Consider the following 27,802-nt stretch of genomic DNA (forward strand, 5'->3'; position numbering starts at 1 on the left):
CATGCTAGTGCCCCTTCATCGAGGGTAATCGCCTCTTGGGCTCCCAGCAGATACCCTCCTTCCTACCTGTTATTATGTGCATTTTCCTTGGAGGGCCTGGGCTGCTGGCCTTGGGAATGTTTAATCTGCAAGAACCCTACTCCATGTAGGTGTATCCTCTACTTGGACCATCCGCCTTTACTATGTCAAACTCTGGCTGACCTGGTAATGTGAGTAGTCAATCTGTCATGTGGGAGACATTTTTGGGGGAGGGGGAGGAAGCAAAGCACACAGAGAGAGGAGCCTGTAGGTCAGGAAACTGTAAGGAAAACTTTCTGGCATTCATATTGGTCATCAGAAGCCCTGGGGGAATAAAGGGCTCCCTGAGGCTCAGTGCATCATTAGGAAGATTAATTAACATTTGTAAAGGCCACACACAATGTGAAAGGCCCAGTAATGGATCTCCAAAAGCTGGAGTCCTTGTTTTCCAGAAGGGTCATGAAACAAGGAGTGGAAAATATTCCCTAGAAGACAGAGCTGGATGACCTCGGCCATGAGGAACACTGCAAAGAAACAACTGGGCTTGTCTGGGATTCTCTTCATTCTCGAGTCGTATCTGATCTGACAGATGTGGTGAGCAATTAAACCCTTGTCCATTCATAGTCTGAATGCTTGCACTGCGCGGAGAATGGGGCAGGAATAATGAGAGGCACAGCCCCTCTGGGACTATTCAGGAGGGCTCAAATTTGCATGGTCACATGAACCCGAAGGAAGTGGATTATGCTGGCCCGGCCAGGAAGTGGAGACCGCCAGAGCTTTCTGATTTGCATAAATCATAGGGCTGGAAGGCAGAGGGGCTTAAGGGCTCTCAAAGAAAGCCAGGTGTAGCTGCCTTTCCTCAAATTCAGTACATTTTTGTAGCTAGATGCCTACTCACAAAGGCTGTATAGGAAATTGAACTTGTGATGTCATTTGTTCCAAAGTTTTGTGAATATGTACCAGTGAGTTTCCCCAAAACATGATTTTTACAAGCAAAATTGCTACACAGCCTTTTAATGAATGGGTCCTTTTAATCACCTTGAAAAAAAGGTGATGTGGTAAGGGGTAATGCGTTTTATTATGATTACCGCTGTCAAACAATTTCTAATTGTGTGACAAGGTGCTTAAGAATTGTTTATGAAAAAACAGTTAATGCCTCTCAAAAAGGATTACATTCTTTTTAAGTTTCAAATGAAGGCTACCAATTAATTAATCCATTTACATAAAAATGTCTTGGATCAGCTACCTGCAAAGATAAAGGATGAAACCTATCCTCTAACTGGAAAAAGAAAAACTGCTATAAATATGTGGTAATAAACATAGAGAAGTACTGTACAAAAAGTAAATAGAAGTCATTAATTAAAAACTGAAATGTCAAAAATTTCATTTTATTCGAAGCAATATTAAAAATATTGGTGATGTCAGATACTTTATTGAATAACTTCTCTATAAATATGGCTTTCCAGTTACACCGTTTTACTCAACTTTCTCATGGGAAGGAATGCAAAAATTACATAATGGTTTTAGATTGGATGTAAATCTCCCTTCAGTTTTTTCCTCCCATATAGCTGACTTCATGTTATCTCCCAGATTCACAGACATCAGTCAACAGAGCTTGATTAAGGCATTCAAACCTTTGCTCCCGTTGGTTCTGAACGAGTCCTACACTTGATACAAACAGTCATTACAGACCCAGAATGGAACAAAGAAGGCAGATATTTACCAGTGAAAAACTGAAGTTGCTTAATCACTTTAATATATATAATCAAATGGAAATTATATATCACCCGGACTAATTATATATAATTTCTTGGCATTTGGTATAAATTATTCTGACTATATCAGGGAAAAAAATTAAAAATATTCTTTTTTTTTAATAGCAGAATTTTCACTGTAATATACATCTCACATGAAATCCCATCTTTCTAGTATCTCTTCTTAAGTCTTTGATGACGTAAGTTCGTTTTCCCTAGTGTTTTCCAAGCTGAGGCTGAGCTGCCAGTTTGCAGTTGGAATTGGTCTTTTCATGGTCACTTACTGGATTTATTGACATAGTGGTTGAGTATAATGTTGAGAAGAAAAGTGGAAAGGAAAAGAGAGAGAAAAGAGGCGAGAATAAAAAAGGTGAGGAGATGAAGAAAAAAGAGAGGGAAGAGAGAACACGGAGGAAAGGGAGAGGGATGTTTAAGAAAATCCTAAAGGTGCAAGTTGCGATCAGTAGGAAGGAGAAATGCTCAGTCTCAGAGACTGATAAGAAATGAACTGCCAATGTCCACAGGTCACCTGTCACAGGGGCTCCATGTGTTGGTGGAGTGGCAGGAAGTGACACCCAGGCATGCCGGCTCTGCACCAACCCTCACTCTAAATGATTTAAAAAGTACCTCTTACAGTCACTCTTCGGACTGACAGGTTCAAGCCACAAGGTGAACATCCATTGGCAGGGCCCAATCTCTGCTATACAAAGGTGTGTGAGGGCAGGAATTATCAATAAACTCCGAGAGAAGCATTCTCATAAGTAGAAATAAAAAACTTAAGCTCTAGCAAAGTCTTTAAGGATGCAGAGAAACGAGGGTCACAGAATGGAGGAAACCTATGGTTTACCGGCGGCTATAATCTTTCTTCCTTACCAAGCCCATTTCCACCTTCAAAATAACCCAACTAGTTCATGCGATCTTCTAAGGAGCTCAGTGCCATTTGTACAAATGGCTAGCGTTAGTTTCATGCCGTGTTGCCAAGAAGTATGTCAACGAGACCTGGGCCCAGAGAAGTTAAATAACTCATACCAGGCGACACTGCTGGGGAGAGATGTCCTGGTGCTGGGGTTCCTGGATTTGAGGTCAGGATGCCCAACCCTTGACCCTTGAACTTTCTGGGGAGTTTCGGGTTTGCTACCCACAAAGAAGGTTGAAGGAACTCTCCAGAATCACAGCCAGGCATGACCCTTGGCAGCACCATTGCAGCCCCAAGAAGGTACAAGTTCCCTTTCCAAGTCTTTGTAGAGAGTATTTTACAGGTTACACCAAAGGTGTCCAGCCCACGATTAGCCGATTTTCAAATGGAGTGTGGACCTGTGTCTTAATTGCTGCGCGTCCCACCAATGACAATGTACCACACCATAGGGGGTGCTGTTCCTCCACTGTTTGTGACTTGTTAGAGGGTATTTTTGTATAGATCCCTTGGAAGTGTGCAGCAATCTGTGCTGTTTTTCCTGTTACTTCTGTTGTGTATTTTGGATTTTGTTTGCTTTGTTTTGGGCCGCACTGTGCAGTTTGCTGGATCTTAGTTCCAGGACTAGGGATCGAACCTGGGCTCCTGGCAGTGGAAGTGCGGAGTCCTAACCACTGGACCACCAAGGAATTCCCGTTGTGTATTCTGAATACGCCCAATTTCATGGAGGGAAAGTCTTCCTAAGATCCTATACAGTGATAGAACCTCTTCAGTTGTAAAACCGAGACAGTTCCAGTCTTTGGGGATTAAAGATAAGCACTGGGCTTCCCTGGTGGCGCAGTGGTTGAGAGTCTGCCTGCCAATGCAGGACACACGGGTTCGAGCCCTGGTCTGGGAGGATCCCACATGCCGCGGAGCAGCTGGGCCCGTGAGCCACAATTACTGAGCCTGCGCGTCTGGAGCCTGTGCTCCGCAACAAGAGAGGCCGCGATAGTGAGAGGCCCGCGCACCGCGATGAAGAGTGGCCCCCGCTTGCCACAACTAGAGAAAGCCCTCGCACAGAAACGAAGACCCAACACAGCCAAAAATAAATAAATAAATAAACAAAGTAAACAATGCGTAAAAAAAAAAAAAAAAGTATAGTGTTTAAAAAAAAAAAAAAAGATAAGCACTTTGCTTGGTATAAAAAAAAAGTCCCACAGTAAGTGGTAATTATCACAATTATTATCGCAGAAAAAGAAGGGTAAGTCGTTGTTTAAGGCTACAAGAACAGCTTTATGTTCGTATTTTTCTTCCCAGAGGTTTAAACGGCTCAGGTCTGTTTGCATTCTTTTTGGTCTGTGCTGATAGTAACACATTATTTAAAGAGTGTTAGGAAAGTTGATCCAAGAGAAACATAAGCTTTGAGTCACTGACCTCTTTAAATGACACCTTTTTCATTAATTATTACCTTCCAGTGATAGCGCTGTGGCCAGTTTCTAGCCTCTCTGATGGCTTATGTGAGTTTGAGGATAAAAAGTGGTCTGGAACCTTTCCAGCCAAGGAGCAAAAGAACCTCTCTTTTTAAACTTTTAAGACAAAAGCAAAAACAAACAAATAAACAGACCCCTAAAGGCCAGTGTGATTGTTAAAGCTGAGAAGTTAGACCTGGTTCCTAGACTAGCTTGGCCACTTATGAGACACACAATCTGAGTAAGTTGTTTCCTTACTTATAAAATGGAATAATAAAAACACTTATCTCTTAGGGCTATTGCAAACGTTTTTAAAAATCCACTAACATAAAGGGCTTAGCCCATGCCTGGTACATAGAAGTGCTCTACAAATGGTTACCATAATCATGCTACTATCAGTAACCATAAAACTCCCATATGGGAGTCAGGGCACTGGTGTAGGGAATGTTTATTGGTAGATATTGATGGAGAACACTAGGGGTAACCAAAGCCCCTTTTACCCCCAATTCTCCCTCTCTTTATGTGTACATGGTATGATTCTATTTCTTCTCTTCCACTTCAGGAAATTCATTCGTACTTGAAAATAGTCGCTAAGCTGAGCCCTTTGTGATATATGTGTTTAAAAAATGTGGTGGTGACACCTAGGGTTATCAGTTTTTTTATTTGTGGAGACAAAGGTCATATCAGACTTCAGCACTTGTGTATTTTCTGGGCCCACATACTATGGACAAGCTCCTTTATCCCCTTAGTGCCCCATGCATGGTAAGTAGAACAAATTTTTTTTTTTGTCTTTCTCTTCATGATATAGGGCAAACAGCCTGTGTTATTCTGAGAGGACGTTAAAGAGCAAAATTATTTCTAGAAATTTCTAGTTTACTTAACAGCTGTGGATAAACACAAACCAGGTGTCACTCTCCCACACAGACCCTCACACCATCTACTGCTGATTTCATCAACAGTGTGAGGCATTATCAATTTTTCTTCTTCTCTTGCTATTGGAAGATAATATTTCTGATTCTATTCAATTTTAAAAAGTCAAAGAAAAAGAAAGAAAGAAAGAAAGAAAGAGAAGAGAAAGAGAAAAAAAGAAAGAAAAAGAAAGAAAGAAAGGGAGGGAGGGAGGGAGGAAGGAAGGAAGGAAGGAAGGAAGGGAAGGGAAGGGAAGGGAAGGGAAAGGAAGGAAGGAAGGAAGGAAGGAAGGAAGGAAGGAAGGAAGGAAGGAAGGAAGGAAGGAAGGGAAGGGAAGGGAAGGGAAGGGAAGGGAAGGGAAGGGAAAGGAAGGAAGGAAGGAAGGAAGGGAAGGAAGGAAGGAAGGAAGACGGTCTGTCTTAAGCAGGGACTGGCTTCAGATTCTGAGAAGTTGTCCTGAGGTAAAATCCCTTTCTCTGGTAAGTGAGACAGCTGGTGACTTGGAGCCACGCTGTCCCCTCGGCAGCTCGTTCATGTCACAGACGTGCCACACAGTGTCAGGGCAGCTGCAAGGCATGCTGGGAGTGTGGCGTGGGCTCTTCTGGGGCCAGGCTTGGGGGGTAAGGTTGGGGTGGGGGAGGGCAGAGTCCTACTAAGGATGGTTGGTTCTCAGGCAGCCTGGAGTCTTGAGAGCTAAAGGTGGCCTTTCACAAGCCCACTTTTTAAAGAAAAGATGTGAGATTCCTTCAAAGAGTGGATTTTAGTAATCCTGGATCCTCAGGGAAGGTAGAAAGAGATGACAGGAAGGGAAAAACTGGGCACAGAGTACACTACTGTATCTTTTCTTCTTTCACTTACAAAATCTTATTCTGAAGATTAAATAATTTTCTTCCCACTGTTAGTATTATTATACCTGTGACAGCTCTACTGCAGGGTGGTTTTTCTGCCCTGAAACTGGACCACATTTGTTACTGTGACGTGTTAATTCATGTGGTCTGTACACTGAAATACAAACCATCCAAAAGCTCACAACTTCCACAGTGAGGAACAGCTATTTAATGTTACTCTACTTATTCCATGTTCTAGGAGACATTCAGTGAAGAATGACTGCTTATAATTTATTTCCTATCATATTTTCTTCATGTACGCAACTTCAACTCCTTGGGGATCATCAGGACTCTTTTTCTGCAGCGTATCATTAGGGAAGGAATGTGGCTTCTCTCTTGGGAGAGCAGTTTTGTTCTGCTCTGTCTTCTTTCAGCAAAGATTTACTGAGTGCGTGCTGTGTCCCTTGTTCTAGGTAAGCGTGATAGAGGCAGATGATGGAGGAAGACGGGCTCAAACAACACAAGAGCACACAGAGCAAAAGCATTTTGGGTTCCACTGCTGTTGCTTCTCAGACTATCTTAGATGAAGGAACAATTCTTGCTTCGGTGTTTCATTTCCAAACTTTCGAGGACTAATATGGAGTCCTATTCACATGACAAGACACACGCGTGTGCACTCAACAGCGTGCACAATGGTTTACGTGCTGTTCGAGGACACCAGTCCACTGACCACGTGCTTGGATGCTGTGGCAATGGCAAATTGCTCAAATGTTTTTAAATGCCTACTCTAGATTTCTCCACTTACGACATCATAGGATAACAGCAAACAGTTCACGGACTGGCACCAGGAGTAGCTCTAGACCAAAGAATGAACAATGTTCAGTGAAGCAATTTAAAGCTGGCACCCTGATTCCCGTTTTGTGTTTTTCTGCCCCGACTCCTGCTCTGCCTGCAAATTCTGCAGCCTCCACCAAGCCACTGCAAAGCAGGAGCTAGTCTGTGAAAACTAATTCAACTCCAAGATAGTCTGAAGTCCTTGAAGACCATGAGATTGTCTGTAACATTTTGGGTGTGTGTGCATTTTTCTAGAGAGAAGCTCCCTAGTTTTCATCGCATGTTCAAACGGGTATGCGGCCTAAAAAATGGTTCACATAAACTAACTTAACACTTTTTCATTACCCAGCAACTCTAGTTAAAATTTTTAACATGCAACCACCCATGATTCCCAGGAAAACACACACACCTGGGGGACTGTTGGTTTTCATGAAGCCTCCCCGGATCTGGTGACTGGGCTGGCCATTTCCATGGTGTTTCAAAGCACTGCTGTTCTGGGTTAAGAAAGTGACTAGATTTGGGCTTCCCTGGTGGCGCAGTGGTTGAGAATCTGCCTGCCAATGCAGGGGACACGGGTTCGAGCCCTGGTCTGGGAGGATCCCACGTGCCGCGGAGCAACTGGGCCGTGAGCCACAACTACTGAGCCTGCGCGTCTGGAGCCTGTGCTCCGCAACAAGAGAGGCCGCAATAGTGAAAGGCCTGCGCACCGCGATGAAGAGTGGCCCCCACTTGCCACAACTAGAGAGAGCCCTCGCACAGAAACGAAGACCCAACACAGCCATAAATAAATAAATAAATAAATAAATAAAATTTAAAAATAATAATAATAATAATTAAAAAAAAAAAAAAAAAGAAAGTTGACTAGATTTGTCTACCAAAGGCTTGGATAGCAACAGGAGGTTAACTCTCTTCACGAAATTAAAAAAAAAAAAAGTCTGTGAAAGAAAGAATACAACTACTCTTCAGCAGTAGGGAAGTGTTCCCCACAATGGCGTCTTAGAATCTCAAAGATGGGTGAGGGCATCTGATTAGAAGGGAAGGATGGATAGATTGAGAGAAGAGGTAGGGTCTGGCTGGAGGAGAGGTGAGCACTTGCTGTCATAAGTGTGTGTGGGGCAGGGAGTATCCAGGTGGAACCAGATGCCCCTTAAAGAGCGGGAATAATGAGATATCCAGGAAGATGAGGTCACCATTCCAACACAAACATAACGATTTTAAGAAGGAATCTACTCTTAGTGCCCAGACTGTGGTCTTTACATACATGGAAAGGAACCAGGATTCCCTGTAGAAATAGTTGATTCCAGATTTAGGCCAGAAGCCTGGGGTACCTTATCCTGCCAGAAAAGACTAGGGGAATTAAGTTAAAAGGTGACCAGAGGCAACTAGAAGGGGCTCCCATTGATGAAAGATGGGCTATTTGAGCATCAAAAAGATTAATGATTACAGTGGACTGATGCATATGAAATAGATAAAACCCTAAGTGTTTATAATGATATTCAACAACAAACAAACCTCACTGGTCACTTTTGGAGGTTGCTGGGGCAATATTCTAAAAATTGATAAATAAATGGAAAGAGGCTTTTATGCTGCTTTTCTTGTATGAACTGTATTTCAGAGTAACCCAATAATTGATAATAAGTTCTTCTATATAGAATAATAGCTAATAAATGCAGAAAGAATGGTAGAATCGAGCATCTCCATTTTGTAACCTCTAATGGATGTAGACAGCGATTATTAAGTTACTAAAACTATTAGGTTAACAGGTAGATAGACAACTTCGTAATGGTTGAATCAGGCTGACCACATCTGAGCCCAATGATCAATCTTGACATCAATAAAAGTTGTTATGCCTCCCGAGGTGATAAAATTGAACCTGAATTTCGTTAAGTCTTCAGAGCTAACCACTAATTTACAGGAAGTATGGAGGGGAGAGGAACATATCAAACAGCACAATGAAGATGCAACAGGTCAAATACATCCTGTGGACATTTTTAAAGGACAATGGTCTGGTTTCTTCCACAAATAAATACCATAAAGACAGGAGAAAGATCTGTAATAGATTAAAAGAGGCTTAAGGTTGGGTCAGCCAAACGCAACAGGGGTATCTTGTTTGGATCCTGATTCAAAGTACCCAGTTGTGTGTGGACGTTTGTAAAACAATTAGGGAAAACTGAACCTGGACAGGGCATGTAATCATTATTAAATTTGTTAGGTGTGATAAGGGTATTGCAGTTAGGTTTTTGAAAAGTTATGCTGTGTGTACTAGAGCTACATACTAAAATATGTACAGTTAAAATCAGATATCTGGAATTTGCTTTAAAATAGTATAGGAAAACAAAAGAAAAAGGGAAGGGAAAGAAAACAGGAACGGCTAAATTTGCTGTGAAAGCTGGGTGTTGGGAGATGGGGGTTCACTGCACTATTTTTTTCTCTGTGTGTTGTATAAATTTCTGTAAGAAAGGTTTTTTTGGTTTTATTTATTTATTTATTTATTTATTTATTTATTTAAAGAGAGAATCTCACAGAAAATAAAGCAAGTTAAGACAGGCGAGCTGATGAAAAACACAACACTTATCTATCGAGTCTTTGAATTCATACCCACACTTGCCCAAGCCCTGGGGTCTGAGGAAGCCAAGCACAGCTCACACGAGGGAGTTCAATCTTCCTGGCCTCTGCAATACTGGGTAACTAGATGCCTGGGAACTCACGGGGAATGAGCAATTGTGCTGAGCCCACAATCCCCAAGAGAGGTTGGGGCAGCTGTCTGATTGGTGGGAGGGGATGGAGTCTTCCAGGATCTACTCTGGGAGAGGCAAGGAAGAGAACTCCAGCCATAGTCTAGCATCCTCTTTAACCTCATTCCCAGAGCAAATCCGAAACTAGTACCAACAGAACCGTGCCATCTGGAATTCTATAATGCACCACTGGCAATATGCCATGGCAGAACTGTAGACGATTGGCATATTTAAGGCCACACACATCTTTTCTCCAGCTTTCTGTCTATCCTCTTATATTTTATTAATGCATTTGAAAAACTATAATGAATTTGGATTTGCAAGGGGTTTAGTCAAAGGTAATGACACCATACTTGATACAAAAATGACCTACTGAGACCCGTAATATCTCCATGCCAGCTTTTTTCAATTAAATGACCACAACTAGCAAGCAACTATTAACATGGGGACTTTGTGGGCTACAAAGACATGCAGTGTCTGCAATGGTGAGCCACAAAATGCTTATAGGAGAAAAGGGGAAAAAAAACCCAGATTCTCACATAAGTTTTTGAGACAAAGATATTATTCAGCTTTACAGTCTTTTGAGCTCCTCCTAGGAATATTCCACCAATTTCCACAATTGCAGTTGGAGGCTGTCTTGATGGAAACTGTGTGTTAGAGAACTGTAATACCCATGAAATGTCCACACTTGTCCTAAACCCCAGAGAGTCAGGGAATCTTGCTACTGTACCCTCAGTGACTAGAGCCACTTCAAATTATTTCTTCAACTGAAAATTAAATAGAAGCTATGCCTAATTGTGCACTTTAATTTTTCTCTGAGGCTGTCCCACACACCCTAATTGTATTCACTTTTTTTGCACGATTAGCCACGGACGCTGGTGTTTGGAGCCACTGCTTCCCATTGAATAGCAACCATGCTTTCTGAACTGCAGGTCCCATGGTTTAGCAGGGTGGGCGGTTGGAAACTGAGATTACCCTGAGGATTTGGGAGGTCAGCCTGCCATACATAGTGCATGCCTTTCCCAGTTATCCAACAGAAACCCAGCATCACCCTTCAGTCCAGGCCCCTGGCTGGCAGAGCTCTGGCCCGTTTTTTTTTTTTTTTTCCTTATAAATTTATTTATTTATTTAATTTATTTTTGGCTGTGTTGGGTCTTCGTTTCTGCGCGAGGGCTTTCTCTCTAGTTGCGGCGAGCGGGGGCCACTCTTCATCGCAGTGCGCGGGCCTCTCACTATCGCGGCCTCTCTTGTTGCGGAGCACAGGCTCCAGACGCACAGGCTCAGTAGCTGTGGCTCACGGGCCTAGTTGCTCCGCGGCATGTGGGATCTTCCCAGACCAGGGCTCGAACCTGTGTCCCCTGCATTGGCAGGCAGATTCTCAACCACTGCGCCACCAGGGAAGCCCTGGCCTGTTCTTTAGAGCTGGATCGAACTGCAGGAGGTTACCTGGTTTAAGCCTCAGCTTCTTGCAAAAAACTTGATACAAAACATTCCAATTCATTGGAAAGTTCTGAATCTGAGGCAGTACGCTGCTGCTAAAGTGGCTGAAAAGAGTCTTTAGTTTTCAAGTAAGGTCGGGTCCGGTTTGCAGCCTTGTGTAGAACAGACTGTTTTCTCAGTAGGTGCTTAGCTCGTATGCCAGGAGCGCTACTGCTACAGCGACTACTACTAACAACAGCAAAACAACATGATGATGACGACGATGATTGTAATATCATAATATGTCAAGTTTTTATTTCCTTTCGGGTGTTTACCTTAGCTTTTGTCATATAAGTAGCATTATGATCTCCATCAACAAATTAAGAACCTGAGGCACAGAGAGATTAAAATAACTTGCCCAAAGTCACAGAACTAGTAAGTGGACAAAGCCAGGCTGTCTGGCTCTAGAGCAGCAGCGTGAATCACTGTGAGATACTGCCTCTAACCATATTAGGAGTTTTGGCTCTGAACTGATTACCTGAATTCAAAAGAGCAGCCAAAATTACAAAGCAAATGTCCAGAGTTTGCCTGAGTTTATGCTTACACTAAAGTAGTTCATCTTAACCCTGGTTTCATAGAAGAATCATCTGGAGAGCTGTTAAAAAATACTGACGCTGGGAACCCACCCTTAGAGATTTGGATTCATTTGGTCTGGGGTGGGGCCTGGCCATCAGTGTTTTTAAAAAGCTCCTCAGGTGATCCTCATGTGCCACCAGAGCTGAGAACCACTGGGTGAGACTGACAAACACGTTTCTGAAGGGCTTTGTGAAAATAAAAAATAAAATTGACACTGCTGCACACTTTCTCTCCCTCTTCGATAATCACAAAGGACAATGACATATTAAAGGCTTGTATTTAAACTTATTTGAATATGGAACCTTTGCTGTGCAGAGTGTATATAAACATACACGGGAACTGCTGTTCTAACCATTTGGAAACTAGTAATTCAAGCTGATAAATTTGGCTACTCTCTTTTAAACAGAAAACCCTGTACCTTTAACTGTGCAGGACAAGAGTTTCTCAAAGTTTCTTTCTTCAGTAAGGATACAGAGGACCTCTTAAACCAGCTTATTCTCTTAACTAAGAACAAAGACCCACAATCTCACAGTTGGAAGGGACCGTAAGTGCCTTCTCATTTCTCTTGACAACAGTAACACACACACTCACACACACACAAACACACACACAAACATAATGCAGAAACCCCTTTTAGAGCATCCTCCCAGATGGTCATCCAGCCCTAGCTTGAACAGTTCAATGACAAGAGACCTCACTCCTTCACAAGACAACACACTGCATTGTTGGGCAGATCAAGTCTTCTTTATACGGCCTCAAAATTGCCTCCCTATAACTTCTACTTGTTCATAGCTCTGTTGTTGCCTGGAATAATGGCGTAAAGTCTCCTCTTCTTTCAAATGAGTGTCCTTCAGCACATCATTAAGGCGGAGCATGGTACACTGGAGGGAACACAGGGCTACACAGGAGCTAAGAGACTTGGATCTGAGATGTAGCTCTGCCTGAGACATTATGACTGCAGCAACTAAAGCCCTTCAGGCCTTAGTGTCATCATGAATATGACAAATCCGTCAAAACAGAAAAAGTGGTCTTGCATAATTGTAAATACCAAATCAAAAGTGTAAGCCAAGCGCTTTGCAACTGAAAAGGACTCCAGAAATATGTTATTATATTAGCAGAGCCTTTCAGGTACTGTATTTTTATACTCGAACAATCCTTCTGTCACTTGAAACTTACATTCTATTTCCAAAGTTAGGTATATTAGTGCTGCTGAATAACTATATTAGTGATGGGAAACGATGCTCCACGATGCCACCTATCGGTTACTTGTGTCAGTGATTTAGTGACCAGAAACAAAAGGCTCGCAAGATGGCATGGGTAACAATGTGCTGATGCTGTCTTTTTGTAAAGACCAGAGGAAACAAAACCATGAACTTGGAATCAGAAGGTCTGGGTTAGAGTCTGCCATTTACTATGTAGCTGCCGTTCACTATGTAGCTGCCGTTCAACAAGCTAGCTAACCTGCTTCCCTACACACAATAGGACAGAAAAATAATATTAATCTTACATGTGCTACTATGAGGATAAAATAAAATAGTATGTGTTAAATACCCAAAAATAAATATTGTGGATTCTAATTGCAGAGCAGTTCACCATTTTTTTTTTTTTTTAAATCAGTAAGAACCCATTTGAAAAGTGCATTATTTTCTCTCTAAATTAAATAGAGATGTTCAGTTATCTGGATTCCACCTGGATAGAGTTCTAAATCTATCATTAATTCTCTGTGACCCACATATTTCACCTCTTAGGCTCTCAGTTTCCTAATTTGTAAAATGAGTTAATTGGACAAACTGATCTTTAAGCCATTTTCTAGGTATGACTCTGGGACCACCAATATCTGATATATTGCTAATCAAATTGAAAAAAGTATCAGAAGTAAACTGATTCCTGAGAGCAATTCAATTCTTCTATAATCCGGAAATACTACCATTGTAAAAACAATGTCTTCAATCTGTAAATTTGTTTTGAAAATTACTCCCTTTAGGAAGATACATTTATTTCCAACTTAGTTCTGCTAGCCACATTCCTAAGGTGAGGTAACAGAATTTTAAAAAACTCAATAAAAACAGACATTTCTCCAAAGAAGAAATACAAATGGCCAATAAGCACATAAAAAGAGGCTCAACATCTTAGCCATTTGGGAAATGCAAATCAAAATCACAATGAGATAGTTCCTCACACCCACTGGGGTGCCTGTAATCAAAAAGACAGACAATAACAAGTGTTGGGGAAGATGTGAAGAAATTGGAAGCCCTATACATTGCTGGTGGGAATATAAAACAGTCCAATCACTTTAGAAAACAGTTTGGCACTTCTTTTTCTTTTTTTTTTTTAATTTTTTTATTTTTGGCTGCGTTGGGTCTTTGCTGCTGCACGCGGGCTTTCTCTAGTTGCGGCGAGCGGGGCTTCTCTTGCTGCGGAGCGGGGGTTTCTCTTGTCGAGGAGCACGGGCTCTAGGCGTGCGGGCTTCAATAGTTGTGGCTCGTGGGATCTAGAGCGCAGGCTCAGTAGTTGTGGCACATGGGCTTAGTTGCTCCGCGGCATGTGGGATCTTCCCGGACCAGGGCTCGAACCCGTGTCCCCTGCATTGGCAGGCGGATTCTTAACCACTGCGCCACCAGGGAAGCCCCATTTGGCACTTTTTCAAAAGTTAATCTTAGAGTTACCATATGACCCAGCAATTCTACTCCTAAGTATACAGCCAGGAGAAATGAAAACATATGTCCACACAAAAACTTTTAGGTGAATGTTTACAGCAGCATTAGTCATAGTAGCCAAAAAATTGAAACCTAAATGTTTACCAATTAATAAATGGATAAATAAAATTTGTATATCCATACAATGGAATATTAGTAGGCAACAAAAAGATATGAAGTGCTGATACATGCTACAACATAGATGAAACTTGAAAACCTTATGCTAAGTGAAGGAAGCCCAAAACAAAAGACCACATATTATATGATTTCATTTATATGAAATGTCCAGAATAGGCAAATCCATAGAGACAGAAAAGTTGTTTAGTGGTTGTCACGGGCTAGTGGGACATGGGGAATGACTGCTAATGGGTACCAGATTTCTTTTTGGGGTGATGAAAATGTTCTAAAATTGATTGTGGTGATGGTTGCGCAACTCAGTGAATATACTAAAAGCCATTGAATTGTGCACTTTAAATGGGTGAATTGTATAATACGTAAACTGTATCTCAACAAAGCTGTTAAAAACTCGGAAGCACATAATCATTAAATTATAAGGATCAAGGATCAACTCAATTTAAATCAAAGTGCAAAAAACACATGTGTTTGTATAATAGTATTCTACGTGGATAACTGCTGTATATATTCAACTGCTTTAAACCCATTTTTGCATTTGGATCATTTTTCAAGGCGGAGCTGAAATTTAAGGAAGTAAATTGAATAAACAAGGCTACAGCAGCACACAAAATCTACTTCTTTTAGTTTATGCTACCCAGGATTGACTCAGCGGTGTAAAATGCCATTTAAAAAAAGAATGATGAAATTTGAATGAGAAAATGTATTTCATCGTGGAAGATAAAAGTCTTTCCTCCTCTACAGTGAATACAGGTAATTTCAGAAGCAGCAGCTTCTAATTATTCACTGCTGAAAAGCTAAAAAAAGGTTCGTATTGAAAACAGTGACCTCCAGTTTGCTCTGTGAATGAAGGCAGACACAAATTCTCATTTTCCTAGAATCCTGGTTGATAACTGAGTTGGGAAAAGCACGCATTTCTTCATTACAGTGCAGTCGACTGTTCATTTAAATAACAATAACCTGCATAAAAGTCACAAAAGCATCATCTAGCAATTCCACTGTGTTGAAATGCATTATTAGTACTAACAATGCCAAATAGAGTAAATAAATGACTGTCTTCTTATTTTCAGCATTATTCCTGATTACTTAGCTTTATGAAAGGCTAGCATTATTATTACTGGTGCATTCAACACCTTGGTCAATACTGTTTGCTTGGATAACTCTTGAACTGGAAGGGATTTTAAAATAGAGCTATATTCTTTTCTAGGTTACCCAAGGGCGAAAAAACCCCTCCAATCCATTGCTCATGTATCATAGATTTTTAACAGATAATATTTAAAGAACTCAACTTCTGTTCACTATATATGTGTAAAATCTAAAAGTCCTCATTAAGATAGCACACTTGCAATAGTACTTATTTAAAAATGTAAAATTTACATCAATAGTTTAACTTTACATCAGAAGGTTTCCTACCAAGAACATGCTAATGCTTCAGTTTTTAAAGTTCCTTAAGCTCAAAGTCTGGGCCCTTTTTTAAAAAACTTTTTTCTTGTTTTACTCCCGGAGATATCCTGTACGCCACAAAATGCTACTGACCAACCCTGTTGTAAGAGCACCATCAATCTATCCAGTGAATGGCAAATAAAAAGACAGATTTGAAATCATTCACTCCTGAGGCTCAAGTTTGCTGTGGTTAGATAAAAAGGGGCCTCTCAGGGAAAGATATGAGCAATATTTGGATTTAACAGTGCCTGATTAAAAAGAATGAAATGATACCATTTGCAGCAACATGGATGGACCTGGAGATTATCATACTAAGTGAAGTAAGTCAGAAAGAGAAAGACAAATACCATATGATATCACTTATAAGTGGAATCTAGAATATGACACATATGAACTATTTACAAAACAGAAACACACACACAGACGTAGAGAACAGACTTGTGGCTGCCAAATGGGGGGTGGTGGTGGGGGAGAGGGATGGAGTGGGAGGTTGGGATCAGCAGATGCAAACTATCATATACAGGATGGATAAACAACAAGGTCCTACTGTAGAGCACAGGGAACTATATTCAGTATCCTATGGTAAACCATAATGGAAAAGAATATGAAAAAAAAATGCATAACTGAGTCACTTTGCTGTACACCAGAAACTAACACAACATTGTAAATCAACCATACTTCAATAAAAAATAAATTAAAAAAACAAACAAACGAGTGCCTGATTGAGGTATAGCTTTCTTGAAGATGGGGCAACAGGGTATATATGCTTATAAAGTGTTATCATCATAAGGGGAACACCACACACTAGAGTGATTGACTCTCATTCAGACAATGGAGGTGTTTTGGTTCTTGTGTGTGCACTGAAGCCTTGGATTCTGGTGTGGAAAGGGAACTAGAAAGCTTTCGGGCAACAGCAAAATGTTCTTGGAGGGTGTGCGGCACATTATATTTTCCTAAATTGGCGACAAAATATTCCCATCCCACTGATTTTCCACAACCATGCCACCCCTGCCTCAAGAGGCGGAGTCTATGTCCCTTCCCATCGAAACCTGATGGGCCCTTGTGACCGTCTTGAGGAAGAAAATGCAGCAGAGGTGACACTGTGTGACTTCCTAGGCTAGGTTTAAGAAAGGCCACGCAGCTTCTGCCAGTCTTGCTCTTGGCGCTCATCTTTGGGGGGTCTAAGCTGGCAAGTCTGAGGCTCCACGCTGTAAGGAAGCCCAGACCAGCTCACGTAGACAGACTACATGGAAAGATTAATAAAGCGATAACAGGAGAAAGTCCCAGCCAGTCTCTAGCTACTGCTGAATCCTATCTCTTCCCAACTGTTCCAGTTCCAGGCTTGATCTGAAGGTAACCTCATGAGAGGTCCCGAGCCAGAACACCCAGCCAAGCTGCTCCTCCACTCCTGACCCACAGAAATTGTGAGAGATGACAATTGTTGTTCTAAGCCGTTCCCCTTTGGGGTGATTCGTTACACAGCAACAGGTAACTGGAAGAGGAGGAAAGGAGACCCGAAAGGAGAGTCATATCATAAATAACACCAAGGGCATATGTCATTTGGAGCCAAGGCTTTCAAATCATGAGCTGTAGACACACAGATAAAAGTAATGGAGAGGGCTTCCCTGGTGGCGCAGCAGCTAGGGGTCTGCCTGCCAATGCAGGGGACACGGGTTCGAGCCCTGGTCCGGGAGGATCCCGCGTGCCACGGAGCAACTAAGCCCCGTGCGCCACAACTACTGAGCCTGCGTTCTGGAGCCCGCGTGCTGCAGCTGCTGGGGCCCGCATGCCTAGAGCCCGTGCTCCACAACGAGAAGCCACCACGGTGAGAGGCCTGCGCACCGCAGCAGGGACCCAGCACAGCCAAGAATGGAAAAAAAAAAAAAAAAAAAAAAAATGTAATGGAGAAAGACTCCTTCTAAATCACCAGGTAAAACCCCAACTCACTCATGATTCAGAGCTTATAACTCCTCAGCAGTGGGTCAATGGCCCCTCTTCGTGGAATCTCTGGATTTTCCATGCGGGGGAGCTTAGGCAGCAAAGGGTAGGAGGGAACCTGCTCTGAAGCTGCATTTACATGGCAGGGGCAGTCCGCTTACTCGGGCAGTGGTGGCAAGGGGCTCATGAGATGGGTAGGGAAGCTACAGCCCCTCTAAGGGACCCACTGATTCCCACCTCACCTTTTTCACTAGTCAGTAAAACCGAACAGTTTGTCGCTTCTGAGCACAATGTATCATTTTCATGCCTCCATTTCCCCGTTTTCTCTTCTTTGGCTAACTTGCGCTTACTCTGCAGATCTCAGGTTGGGCATCACCAAGCCCAGGAAGGCCGACAGGGCTAAGAACTCCTTGTTCTATTTCCATTTATAATAAAATTCCTGTTTAGGTATGCTTTCTTACTACACTGTGTACACTGAGAGATGGACATAAATTATTTATATTTGTATCTTTCGGCCTAAGGTCTGCCTGGTCACAATAGCTGGTGCTCAATTAATGTTTGTGGAAATTAACATGTAAAGACAAGTTGGTTTCAAAGGACGAATCTGATGACAGTGTCTCCATGCTCTTCCCTGATCTCAACTACAAACCTCTCTCTGTCCTGTGAACTCCCAGGAAAACACTGCATCAGAATTTCTTTCATGTCACCTTGGACCCTCATTCTCCCTACCTCCCACCTGGGGTCCATCTCTTTACCTTGGACCACATTACATGGATTCCTGTAAGATCCCCTTTCCAGACGGTCCACTCCACGGGGGCAGGTTTCTGGGCCAATCCCCATCCCGAGTGCTGAGAGCGGCACTTCCTATGCTGGAGGCGGGTTTGGTAAAGCATGTGTCTTCCCCGTCTCCGTACACTTACAAAGTCATTACTGACTCTGAAACCTCTTCCCTGGGGTTCGCAACTCAGCCTCCGACAAGTCTGCAAATGCACTCGTCTTACATATGTTCAACAGGCGACATCAAGATGGGCTCAAATGATGTGGCAGGACAACCTGCCAAAGTCCTCAGAAGCTTGAAGTAGGTCATCCTCAGGAGCAGTAGCTTTTCATCTACCCAGCAGGTGTGTGTCATCAAATAAATATCATAAAATGTCTTTCAGACAGGAACAAATATCTGGCGGGGAAACAGAAGTACACAGGCTCACTGACTACAGGTCTAGAGGTCTAGACGGAGAGCGTGAGATGTTTTTTCTTAACATATGGAAACCAATATTTTTATTAACGAGAGGGTTTCAACCCCACTATTTATTGTCCCCCTGTCCAATCACCTGCCCCATCCACTAGTCCCAATTTTATAACTTCATTTACAAAGGTTTTAACAAAGAGTATTCCTGAAACCTGGCACCACAAAAACGCATTTTCCATGAAACGCTGTGATTTAAAAATAATCATAATGATAGGTAAGCTAATTTGGTTTACTTGGGATTATCTTTCAACCCCTCCCCGTCTTTATAGCATTTAAATTAGTCATTAGTGTATCTTCCTTCTTTTTGCTGGGAGAGTTTCAGGAGATATTAAAATTCAGTAATTTGTGGTGGTTCATTTTTGTAAGATTAGGGAGAACTTAACAATATGGTACAATTTGTTCTTGAACATCCTTGAGCCTACCCCATCATTACATGCCAAATTACCAGGTATCATTGAAGCTGAATAGAAGAAAAACACACACCTGTGGTTTAACCCAACTTCAAAGTCACGGTTACACTTTAAAAGGGAAATATTTGAACTCAAATGTGGATATGTTTTGGATTTAATTTTATGTACATTACTTATAATTCCCAAAGCCAAGGATAATTCTAAGAGAACCATGAACACAGTGTACATCATGTGAGATTGAAAAATTGGCTCATAATTATTTCAAGATGAATTATGTAGATCAATACAATTTTTTACTCACATGAAGGATGTCCACTAATATTTTCTGATCTCGTAGTGTTTGCCAGACACTCAGATACCATTTTCCTGACTTTACTGCACCTGAGCACCATCTGAGCTAGTATTTACTTAACTGTTTTCTGTACGTCAAGTTGAAATTGGCCTTTTAAAGAAAAAAATTCACCTCCTCTCAAGCAATAATAACAGTAAAACCATGAGTTTGATAGCTACTTAAATTTGTTCTTTTGGACAAAAACCGGGTAAAAGTAAAAGCTGCCCTGCTCAGAAGAGGCATGACAAGTGGCTGATCCCTTCACCCGATAAATATTTATTCAGCACCTACTATGTGCCAGGCCCTCTTGCAGATGCTAGGGTTATTGCAACAAGCAAAGCAAAGTTCCTGCTCTCACGGAGCTTACTTTCTATAGACGTAGATGCTAATAAACCAGGAAGTATATAAAGCAATTCCAGGGAGTGACATGTGCTATGAAGAAAAATGAAGCATGGGAAAGGCACAGAATGACGAGGGGGGATTTGGGCAGAGATCCAAGACAGCATGGAAAACAGTGGGTTGTCCTAAGCAGAGGTAAAAGTCCAGAGTTCATAATATTACCTGTCTCCGTTTCTACTCTTACAAAACTCAGTTATGTCCCAAGATTAAGTCTTAGTGTAATTTACCTTCCTCAGACTGCTTTCCCTGGAGATTGTCTTTCATGGGCTGTTTCCACTGGGGACTGCATTTTTGGGACAGACCGGCCCGGGTGGGGTTACAGCGAGGAGAATTAGACCATCAGAGGTGACAAAGGTGCTGGGGTGGGGTGGGCAGGAAAGAATGGAAGAAAAGGGCTGGGCGCCACAAAACATGGAGAGCATCAAAGACCTCTTTTGCCATTTTGCCTCTTGTCTTAGGGTAGCAACCTCTTAGGAAATTATTTCATATGCCAACCTTGGCATATAGACATGAGTTGTTCAGGACTACTGTAGCATTTTTTTCCCCATTTAAGGTGAAAGAAGCTGGTAAATATGCTTAGATATTTCCTTAAAAATCTGACTCCTGGTTTATCACTGAAAACATCATCGATACTCTAAATGAAACATATTAATAGAAGCATAGTCTGATTTGTAAATAGACGTTTCACTTTGTGCACATATAGTTACTTAGGTTCCTTGGAGGCTGACTGCAGGGTGAGAACCCAGCTGGTATCAGGTTTCAGACAAGGAGAGCTGAGTTCTTAAGGCTGATGGACGTGACTGGCTGCAATCCTGGCTGAGACTTGATAGTTGTGTGACTTTGAGCAAGTGACTGAACTTTGCTAAGCCTCAGTTTCCTCATCTGTAAAAGAAAATAATAATGCCTCCCTTACAGGTTTGCTCTGAGGGTTAAATGAAATGAAATGAGATAATGATTATACAGCACTTAGCATTTCAGTGCTCTTAAAATAAATGGCAATTAAGATGACAACAGCAATCATGACAATAACGATGATTAAGAAATCATATGCGGGACTTCCCTGGTGGCGCAGTGGTTAAGAATCCACCTGCCAATGCAGGGGACGCGGGTTCGATCCCTGGTCGGGGAAGATCCCACGTGCCGCAGACCAACTAAGCCCATGCGCCACAACTACTGAGCCCACGTGCTGCAACTACTGAAGCCTGCGGGCCTAGAGACCATGCTCCGCAACAAGAGAAGCCACCGCAATGAGAAGCCTGCGTGCCGCAACGAGGAGCAGCCCCCACTCGACGCAACTAGAGAAAGCCCGCATGCAGCAACAAAGACCCAACGCAGCCAAAAATAAATAAATTAAAAAAAAAAAAAAAAGAAATCATACTCAAGGTTCTCCAGTTCTGAAACTGAGAAGGAAAGCCCTGGTCTCTAGGTTCCTAAGAGGCTTAAGAAATAAGTGAGCACTATTACTCTACTGGGCTGGTGAGTGCAGCGCAGTGGTCAGAGAGAGATAGGAACTGGGGAGGAAGGGGTCATCCAAGTGGACCATGAGCTCAGCCTCCACACCCAGAGGTTCAGAATGGGATGGGCAGGGGGGGCCATTCCAGGCAGTGTCAGGTAGACATGGAAAGAGGTTCCCTGGAGCTAGGACACGGGTCCCGTATCACGAACACAAGATAGGAGTTCAGTGGAACTAAACTCCTGAGTTGACTGGAATGTGTCCCTCGCAATCTGGGCGTGGTTGTAGAGGCCTCCTCATCTTAGATGCACCTTTTGCTCCATTGAATTTTCAAGGTGCTCAACATCTGTCACCCCAAATTTAAAAACAACAAAAGGAGAGCACATCCTGATGGTCTGAATCCATTAAATCTGCATACAGCACAATGAGATGCTGTGTAATCAAAATCCCTTGACCTGGCAGCAGTCTTCATTAGCAGCAGAAGGAAATCAGTTCATGTTTGCGGGAGGGAGGGGTGGAAGTGAAATGCGAGTGGAAAATCGGGGCTGGGCAAGCCTGTCCCGATGCCAGATTTTCTTTATAGGCCACGTGTTGCACTAAGCACAGCTTCTTTAGAAAGGGAAGTGCCTCTCTGCTCAGTTTCACATCTCCACGCCATTTATTCTTTTTCCTTTCTTCCCCTCTGGATTATACCTTTAGTTGGATCTATATCATTTAGGTGGATTATATCATTTAGTCCACAGATAGTTACTGAGTCCTACTGTGGGCCTAGCAGAGAAATCATTAAGAAGATGAGCATTTCCAGGAAGACTCTGATTTTTGTAACTCCACAGTCCACGAGCTTTTACTAAAAATACATGTTGCTTCTGTATTGGTTCAATCAAAGGAGGTATGCAAGAATAAATTTAAGTTGCTGACTGGCCAGCTGGATATAATGTGACACCTACCACTTTCTGGCTGGTGGTAGGTCACAAACAGAGAAGCAGCCTGGGAACCAGGAGATTTAGGTTTGGTTACTAATTTGGTGACTCATTCAAATGTTGAAGGAGTAGTGAGGGGCTTCCATTCCCTACATTGGACTTATCTTACTGGGCAGCTGTGAGGACTGATCAAGCAATGCTTGTAAGTGATTTCTACTTCCCTGAGAGTAAGTGTCAGATGTCTTCAGCTGGAGAAGGGACAGAGAATTGAATAGGATAAAGAGGGACAAGGATTAAAACAGAGAACCACAAAGAGGCATCTGGATAGTAGGAAGGACTGAAATGACGCCTGCTGTGTCGGTTTCTCTCAAACTGTAGCCTCGATCAGTTTGGAGAATTCATTTTCTGTTGTTGTCCCAGAGGACAGCCTATGAGCTGTGAAAGACATGGCAGAAAATAAATGACTCAAACAGTCATCACTTTGCTGGCTTACTCCCCATCTTGTTCCCCACAGGATATGAGGTGGCTTACGTGAACCACACCAGTTGTTTGTGGAAGGTCACTGGTCTTGGACTTGACTTTGCCGTTTACTCACTGTATGGCCAGAGAGTAACCTTGAAGCTCACCAAGCCGGTGGACAGTGCATGTGGGAGTGATTTAGCAAGAAGAATGTGCTATAGATACATCAGGGGTGATGATTATTTATAGCAGGAATGCTTTTCATTTAATAGGTTAAATAAAACATGGTAAACAAACAACTAAAAAAAAAAAAAAGCACAAAGTTTGACCTACACTGACATGGACTCCAGACCTTAACAGTAGAAAGTTTTTCTCACAGTAAGCAAAGCCGTGATCTGGTCCTAAAAAACAGTACATTTGTTAAACTGAAAATGCTCTAAATTACTCCACAGTCAGGGCTATTCTGCACAATCTGATGATTTGGGATTTCATCAAATTAATGTCACTAGATATGCCTTATAATTAGGATAAAATATTTGAAAAGTTAAAAAAATGAGGCTATTCATTAACTCATTGATTTTCCTACAGATTGGGAGCCTGAATTTAAATGATACCCAAAAATATAACTAGGTACACTCAAAGAGAGAAGAAGTGGTTGTGAGTCTTTAAATGGAATGCAGTAGTTTAAAATGCTATTACTATTCAGAGTCTCTGAGAACATTAAAACTGCCCATTAAATGAAAATCTAATAATTGGCCCTACTGAATTGTGACATTTTGTAACCTGTTCAGAAATGCAGAAAATTGTGGAAGAAAAGTTCTTTTGAGGCAGAAGTTGATTTGCAATGCAATATTATTCCAAAAGCCAAGGTCCCCATGCTCATACACACAAAAGAACAACAACGCGGAATGACTAACAAAGCTGAGGAAGATTCTGGAAATCAGAGCTAAGGTGTATAGCTCAAGACTCTCCAAAGTAAGTTATGTTACTGGCCTGGAAAAAAATCAACAGGCAATGGCACGAGCTGAGAGTGTATCTCAACTTGGAACTGGCCTCTCTCTGGGCATTGCTTAAAGACATAACCAAGATAGGTCATTCCGTGCTTTTATATAAGCCACCGGCGATCTCCAAACTTACTCTGCAATATCACTAAATAAATAAAATTTAAAGACATTAACTGGAAGAGAATTGATAGTTTCAAATCAGAGGTTTAAAAATTCTCCTGGGCCAGTGGTTACCAAGCATCTTCTATGTGCAGGCAACTGTGTCCAGTACTTTGAGAGTCACATATGACAGATCTGCTCTTGCTCTCAAGGAGTTACCATGTGGTAGGGTGAATGAGACAGGTACTGACGGAAATAAAAATACAGGCATACTATGTGGATACATCCACAGGGGCAGTACAATTAAAGCAACGTGGAGCCCCTCTTGTTGAACGGATCCAGAAAACACAACCTGCTTTCTTTGAGGATGCAGCATGGAGCCAAGATGCTGAAAGATGGGTGGGATTTTGAAGGGGGAGATGGGACGGTAAACGTCCAGGCAGGAGGATGCACAGGAGCCAGGGAAGAGCATGAGGCATGTCTGGGGAGCAGGAAGGATTTGGGTCTGGCTGTAATGCAGGTGACGAGAGGGCAGGGTGGCTGGGAAGGACGCAGAGGGACCACAGAAGCCTGCCCAAGGCACCGAGGGACAGTTCTGTCTGAAGACAGACACTGTTAGGGGCACTGGGAACTAGGATAAAAAAAAAAGTCTTCATCCATGAACTCTTTACCTATAAAACTACAGGGCTCCATTTTTTGGTCCCTTTTCTGAGGTGTTTGTCAGCAAAGCAACCAGAAGCTGACAAAAGAGGAGGCCCTCCAAAAGGGAAGCAATTACTGGTGACTAAAAGGAGATGAAGGCTAAGAATAATCAGGAATTTATTTATTTATTTATTTATTTATTTAGCCATGCCACGTGGCATGCGGGATCTCAGTTCCCCGACTAGGGATCGAACCCATGCCCCCTGCATTGAAAGGGCAGAGTCTTGACCACTGGACCACCAGGGATGTCCCAGGCAGGAACTTAAAAGGAGGAAGGTGATAGAGCCAAAGGAGAAAATATGCTGGAGAGAAGGTGGTCTAATCAGGAACGTGATGGTAGATCCTCTCATCTACCTCCCTCATCCCCCAAAGCTAATCCCAAAGAAAACCTACTACAGAAACTTGAGGGCCAGCAAGCCCACGGTTTAGAAACAATGGGGTCAACCATGGGGACGGCACAAACTTGCGAGCTCTGGATTTCTACCCACAAATTAAGAATTGTTCTTTGCAGTCCCATGAGGGAAACTGTGTAAGAAACATCCTTTTAGGAGAATATTTCATGTCAAGGGGAGACGTTCACAGTAAATTGCTAAGTGGGAAAGGCTACAAAATGAATACCTATATACACAACATGACTTTTGTATAAATATGATGAGTAACACTTATTGGTATATTTGGCCATCAAAAACTAGATCACCAAATGGTGGAAATATTTTAAATATGCCATGTCATGCAAAATTTCCTTTAATTCTTACTTGGAATATTCAGTGACTTTTCTAGCAGAAGTACTGCATAATGCTTCAGTTAGTATGCAGAATACATCCTTTAGATCTTATCTCTGGTAAGAAGAATAACTAAAACAAAGAATCCTATCAATGATGTAGCTGACATGGCATAAAATATTAGAGATGAGTGTTTGCATTTTTACCACTTTCGGGAAAATAGTCCTCTGGGTAAGGAATGCACAGAGTCTTACTTGAAAAAAATGAAGCATTAACACAGATATTCTCATGCTCACGTTAACTCTTGTAATTAATGTAACTTGTTTACCTAGACCTGTTACTCCAGTTATTTAAATATGTTCAAGCATAAATTATGAATTCTGCACATCAGGGTATGGTGGAGGCCCAGTCTTTTTAAAAATACAAATGTTTCTGGGTTCTTTTGTATTTCAACAAACCCACAGTACGACACATACCGTACACACATACTACAGAATTATTCTATTTTGCATGTGCGATTACGTATTTTATAAACCTGGCTTAACACAGTGGAAGGATGGGTCTAGACGTTTATATGAGAGAGTAGTAATGACTTCATGTTTAACCTCTTGAATGTTATCAAGAAAGAACTGTCTTTTTAATTTTATTTCTTTTTGGCCGCACTGCACGGCATGTGGGATCTTAGTTCCCTGACCAGGGATCGAACCTGTGCCCCCTGCAGTGGAAGGGTGGAGTCTTAACCACTAGACCACCAGGGAAGTCCCTGGAAAGAACTGTCTTAACGGGAAAGAAAGAAAAAAACTTTGGGGTGAAGAATGTTATCAACCTTTTACCTAAATAAACTTCACCGGGAACAGGGTTGAAAAAGTCCACCATAAACTTAATAAAGTGCAACCAGGACTACAGCTGCTAATTCTGGTCTGATGTTTTACAGCTGACGGTAGAAAAAAAAAGGCAAAAATGTGAACCAAACAGACTTTTATAAGCTAAACCGAGATAAATAATTCTGGCAGACTCTATATTCTTTGTGTTAAAATACATAACCTGCCAAACTAGGAGAGTAACTTAAAACATTTTATTTGGCGTAACAGGAATCACAGACAAGTTTCTCAAACTTAAAATGCCAATGAAATATTCAATTGTTTGTAGGTAAAATATGCATAGAAAAAGGCGGGGAGAATGCATTCTCAAGTGTTAACAATGGTTCAGTAGATTATGAGGCTTACAGGGAGTTTTATTTTGTGCTCTATACCTTTCAGAAGTGTCAAGATATTCAACAAGAAATATGAAATTAATATTTTTTAAATGTGTAGGTTCTTCTGTTTTGTATTACAAATATTTCAATAAACCCATCATTTCTTAATATAAGAAAACTGTGGGAAATATAACAAAACCAGAATATTCTGAAGTCTATTTTAAGCAAGTGGGAATAACACGGCAAACAGTGCCTTGTGTACAGGATGAAAATTTCCATTACTTTAAAGAAACGTTGGCTGCTGGTCTGCTTCTGGGGCGGCAGAGCAGGTCTGGGTTTGGGACATTGCATGACAGGTAGGGGTGAGGTTAGGCTACTCTGAAAACACATGAAAGATGGGTACGTAGTGGATTGGTAGCAGAATCCAGGTTTCTTTAGGGCAGATCAGTTGTAAGGGAAGCAGTTACGGTTCAGAGTTGGAAAGGCCGTATGTAGTATGATGTAGTATGGCGGGAGATGACCTGGAGGGAATGAGGGAGAAACACTTCCAAGTTTGGGATTGACATGTAAACACTGCTATATTTAAAAGAGATAACCAACAAGGACCTACTCTAAAAAAAAAAAAAAAAAAAAGATTAAAAAAGAAATCCTTTCATGAGGGCCAATATATGTGAAGTAATAGCTCTCTCTTCAGCTTAAACTACAGACTGTCTTCCTTCAATTTAGTTCGAATGACAAAATATTAAAAGTACAGAGACCAAAGTCGGTTAAGACTTACTAAGAGCTCTCCACCAAATGAAACAGGCATCAATGGCAGAGGCACAACGGTTATTTAATTAGCACACGTTGATTAATTTAACCCATGGAACCAGTCTCCTGTTACTGCTAATTTTGTTTTTGAAGTCAAATGAAACAAAGTAGCTGAAGAGTAGTTAACCATGTCCAGTCTCTGCATCCCTAAGGCTATGAGGACTGGTAGCCCTCCACCACTGAGGTGTTCTGAGATGTTCTCAGGAGGTGGTGACTTCCCCTTAAAAACCCGAATACCAATGGGCCTGTTAGTAGCACTTTCCCTAACGAGACACGTGAGAGAAGAGTATAATTTGTAATTATTTTCAAATATTCCCTAAGAAAGTGAGGATGGTCTGTTAAAAAGC

The 27,802-nt window shown here is 41.8% G+C and overlaps 1 protein-coding gene and 1 long non-coding RNA gene across 14 annotated transcripts in view; one reads left to right on the forward strand and one right to left on the reverse strand.

Annotated features, from left to right (window-relative positions):
* Window positions 1–27,802, reverse strand: part of VTI1A (vesicle transport through interaction with t-SNAREs 1A) — a 419,912-nt gene that overhangs the window by 153,072 nt on the left and 239,038 nt on the right. For 4 of the 13 annotated variants that reach the window (XM_082423350.1, XM_082423352.1, XM_082423345.1 and 1 more), the window contains one exon: window positions 19,498–20,973. The exons of the other annotated variants lie outside the window; for them this stretch is intronic. In XM_082423350.1, coding sequence (XP_082279476.1) covers window positions 20,970–20,973 — 4 coding nt within the window. In that variant the 3' untranslated portion in view covers window positions 19,498–20,969. Of the gene's footprint in view, window positions 1–19,497; window positions 20,974–27,802 lie in introns of those variants that run through there. 13 annotated transcript variants of the gene reach the window in all.
* LOC309642193 lies at window positions 3,852–7,656 on the forward strand. Its single transcript, XR_014253038.1, has 2 exons — window positions 3,852–7,213; window positions 7,564–7,656. It is a non-coding gene; the product is annotated as an uncharacterized lncRNA (long non-coding RNA).

The sequence above is a fragment of the Balaenoptera physalus genome (assembly GCF_965194825.1).
Source record: "Balaenoptera physalus genome assembly, chromosome: 14".
Classification (NCBI taxonomy): Eukaryota; Metazoa; Chordata; class Mammalia; order Artiodactyla; family Balaenopteridae; genus Balaenoptera; species Balaenoptera physalus.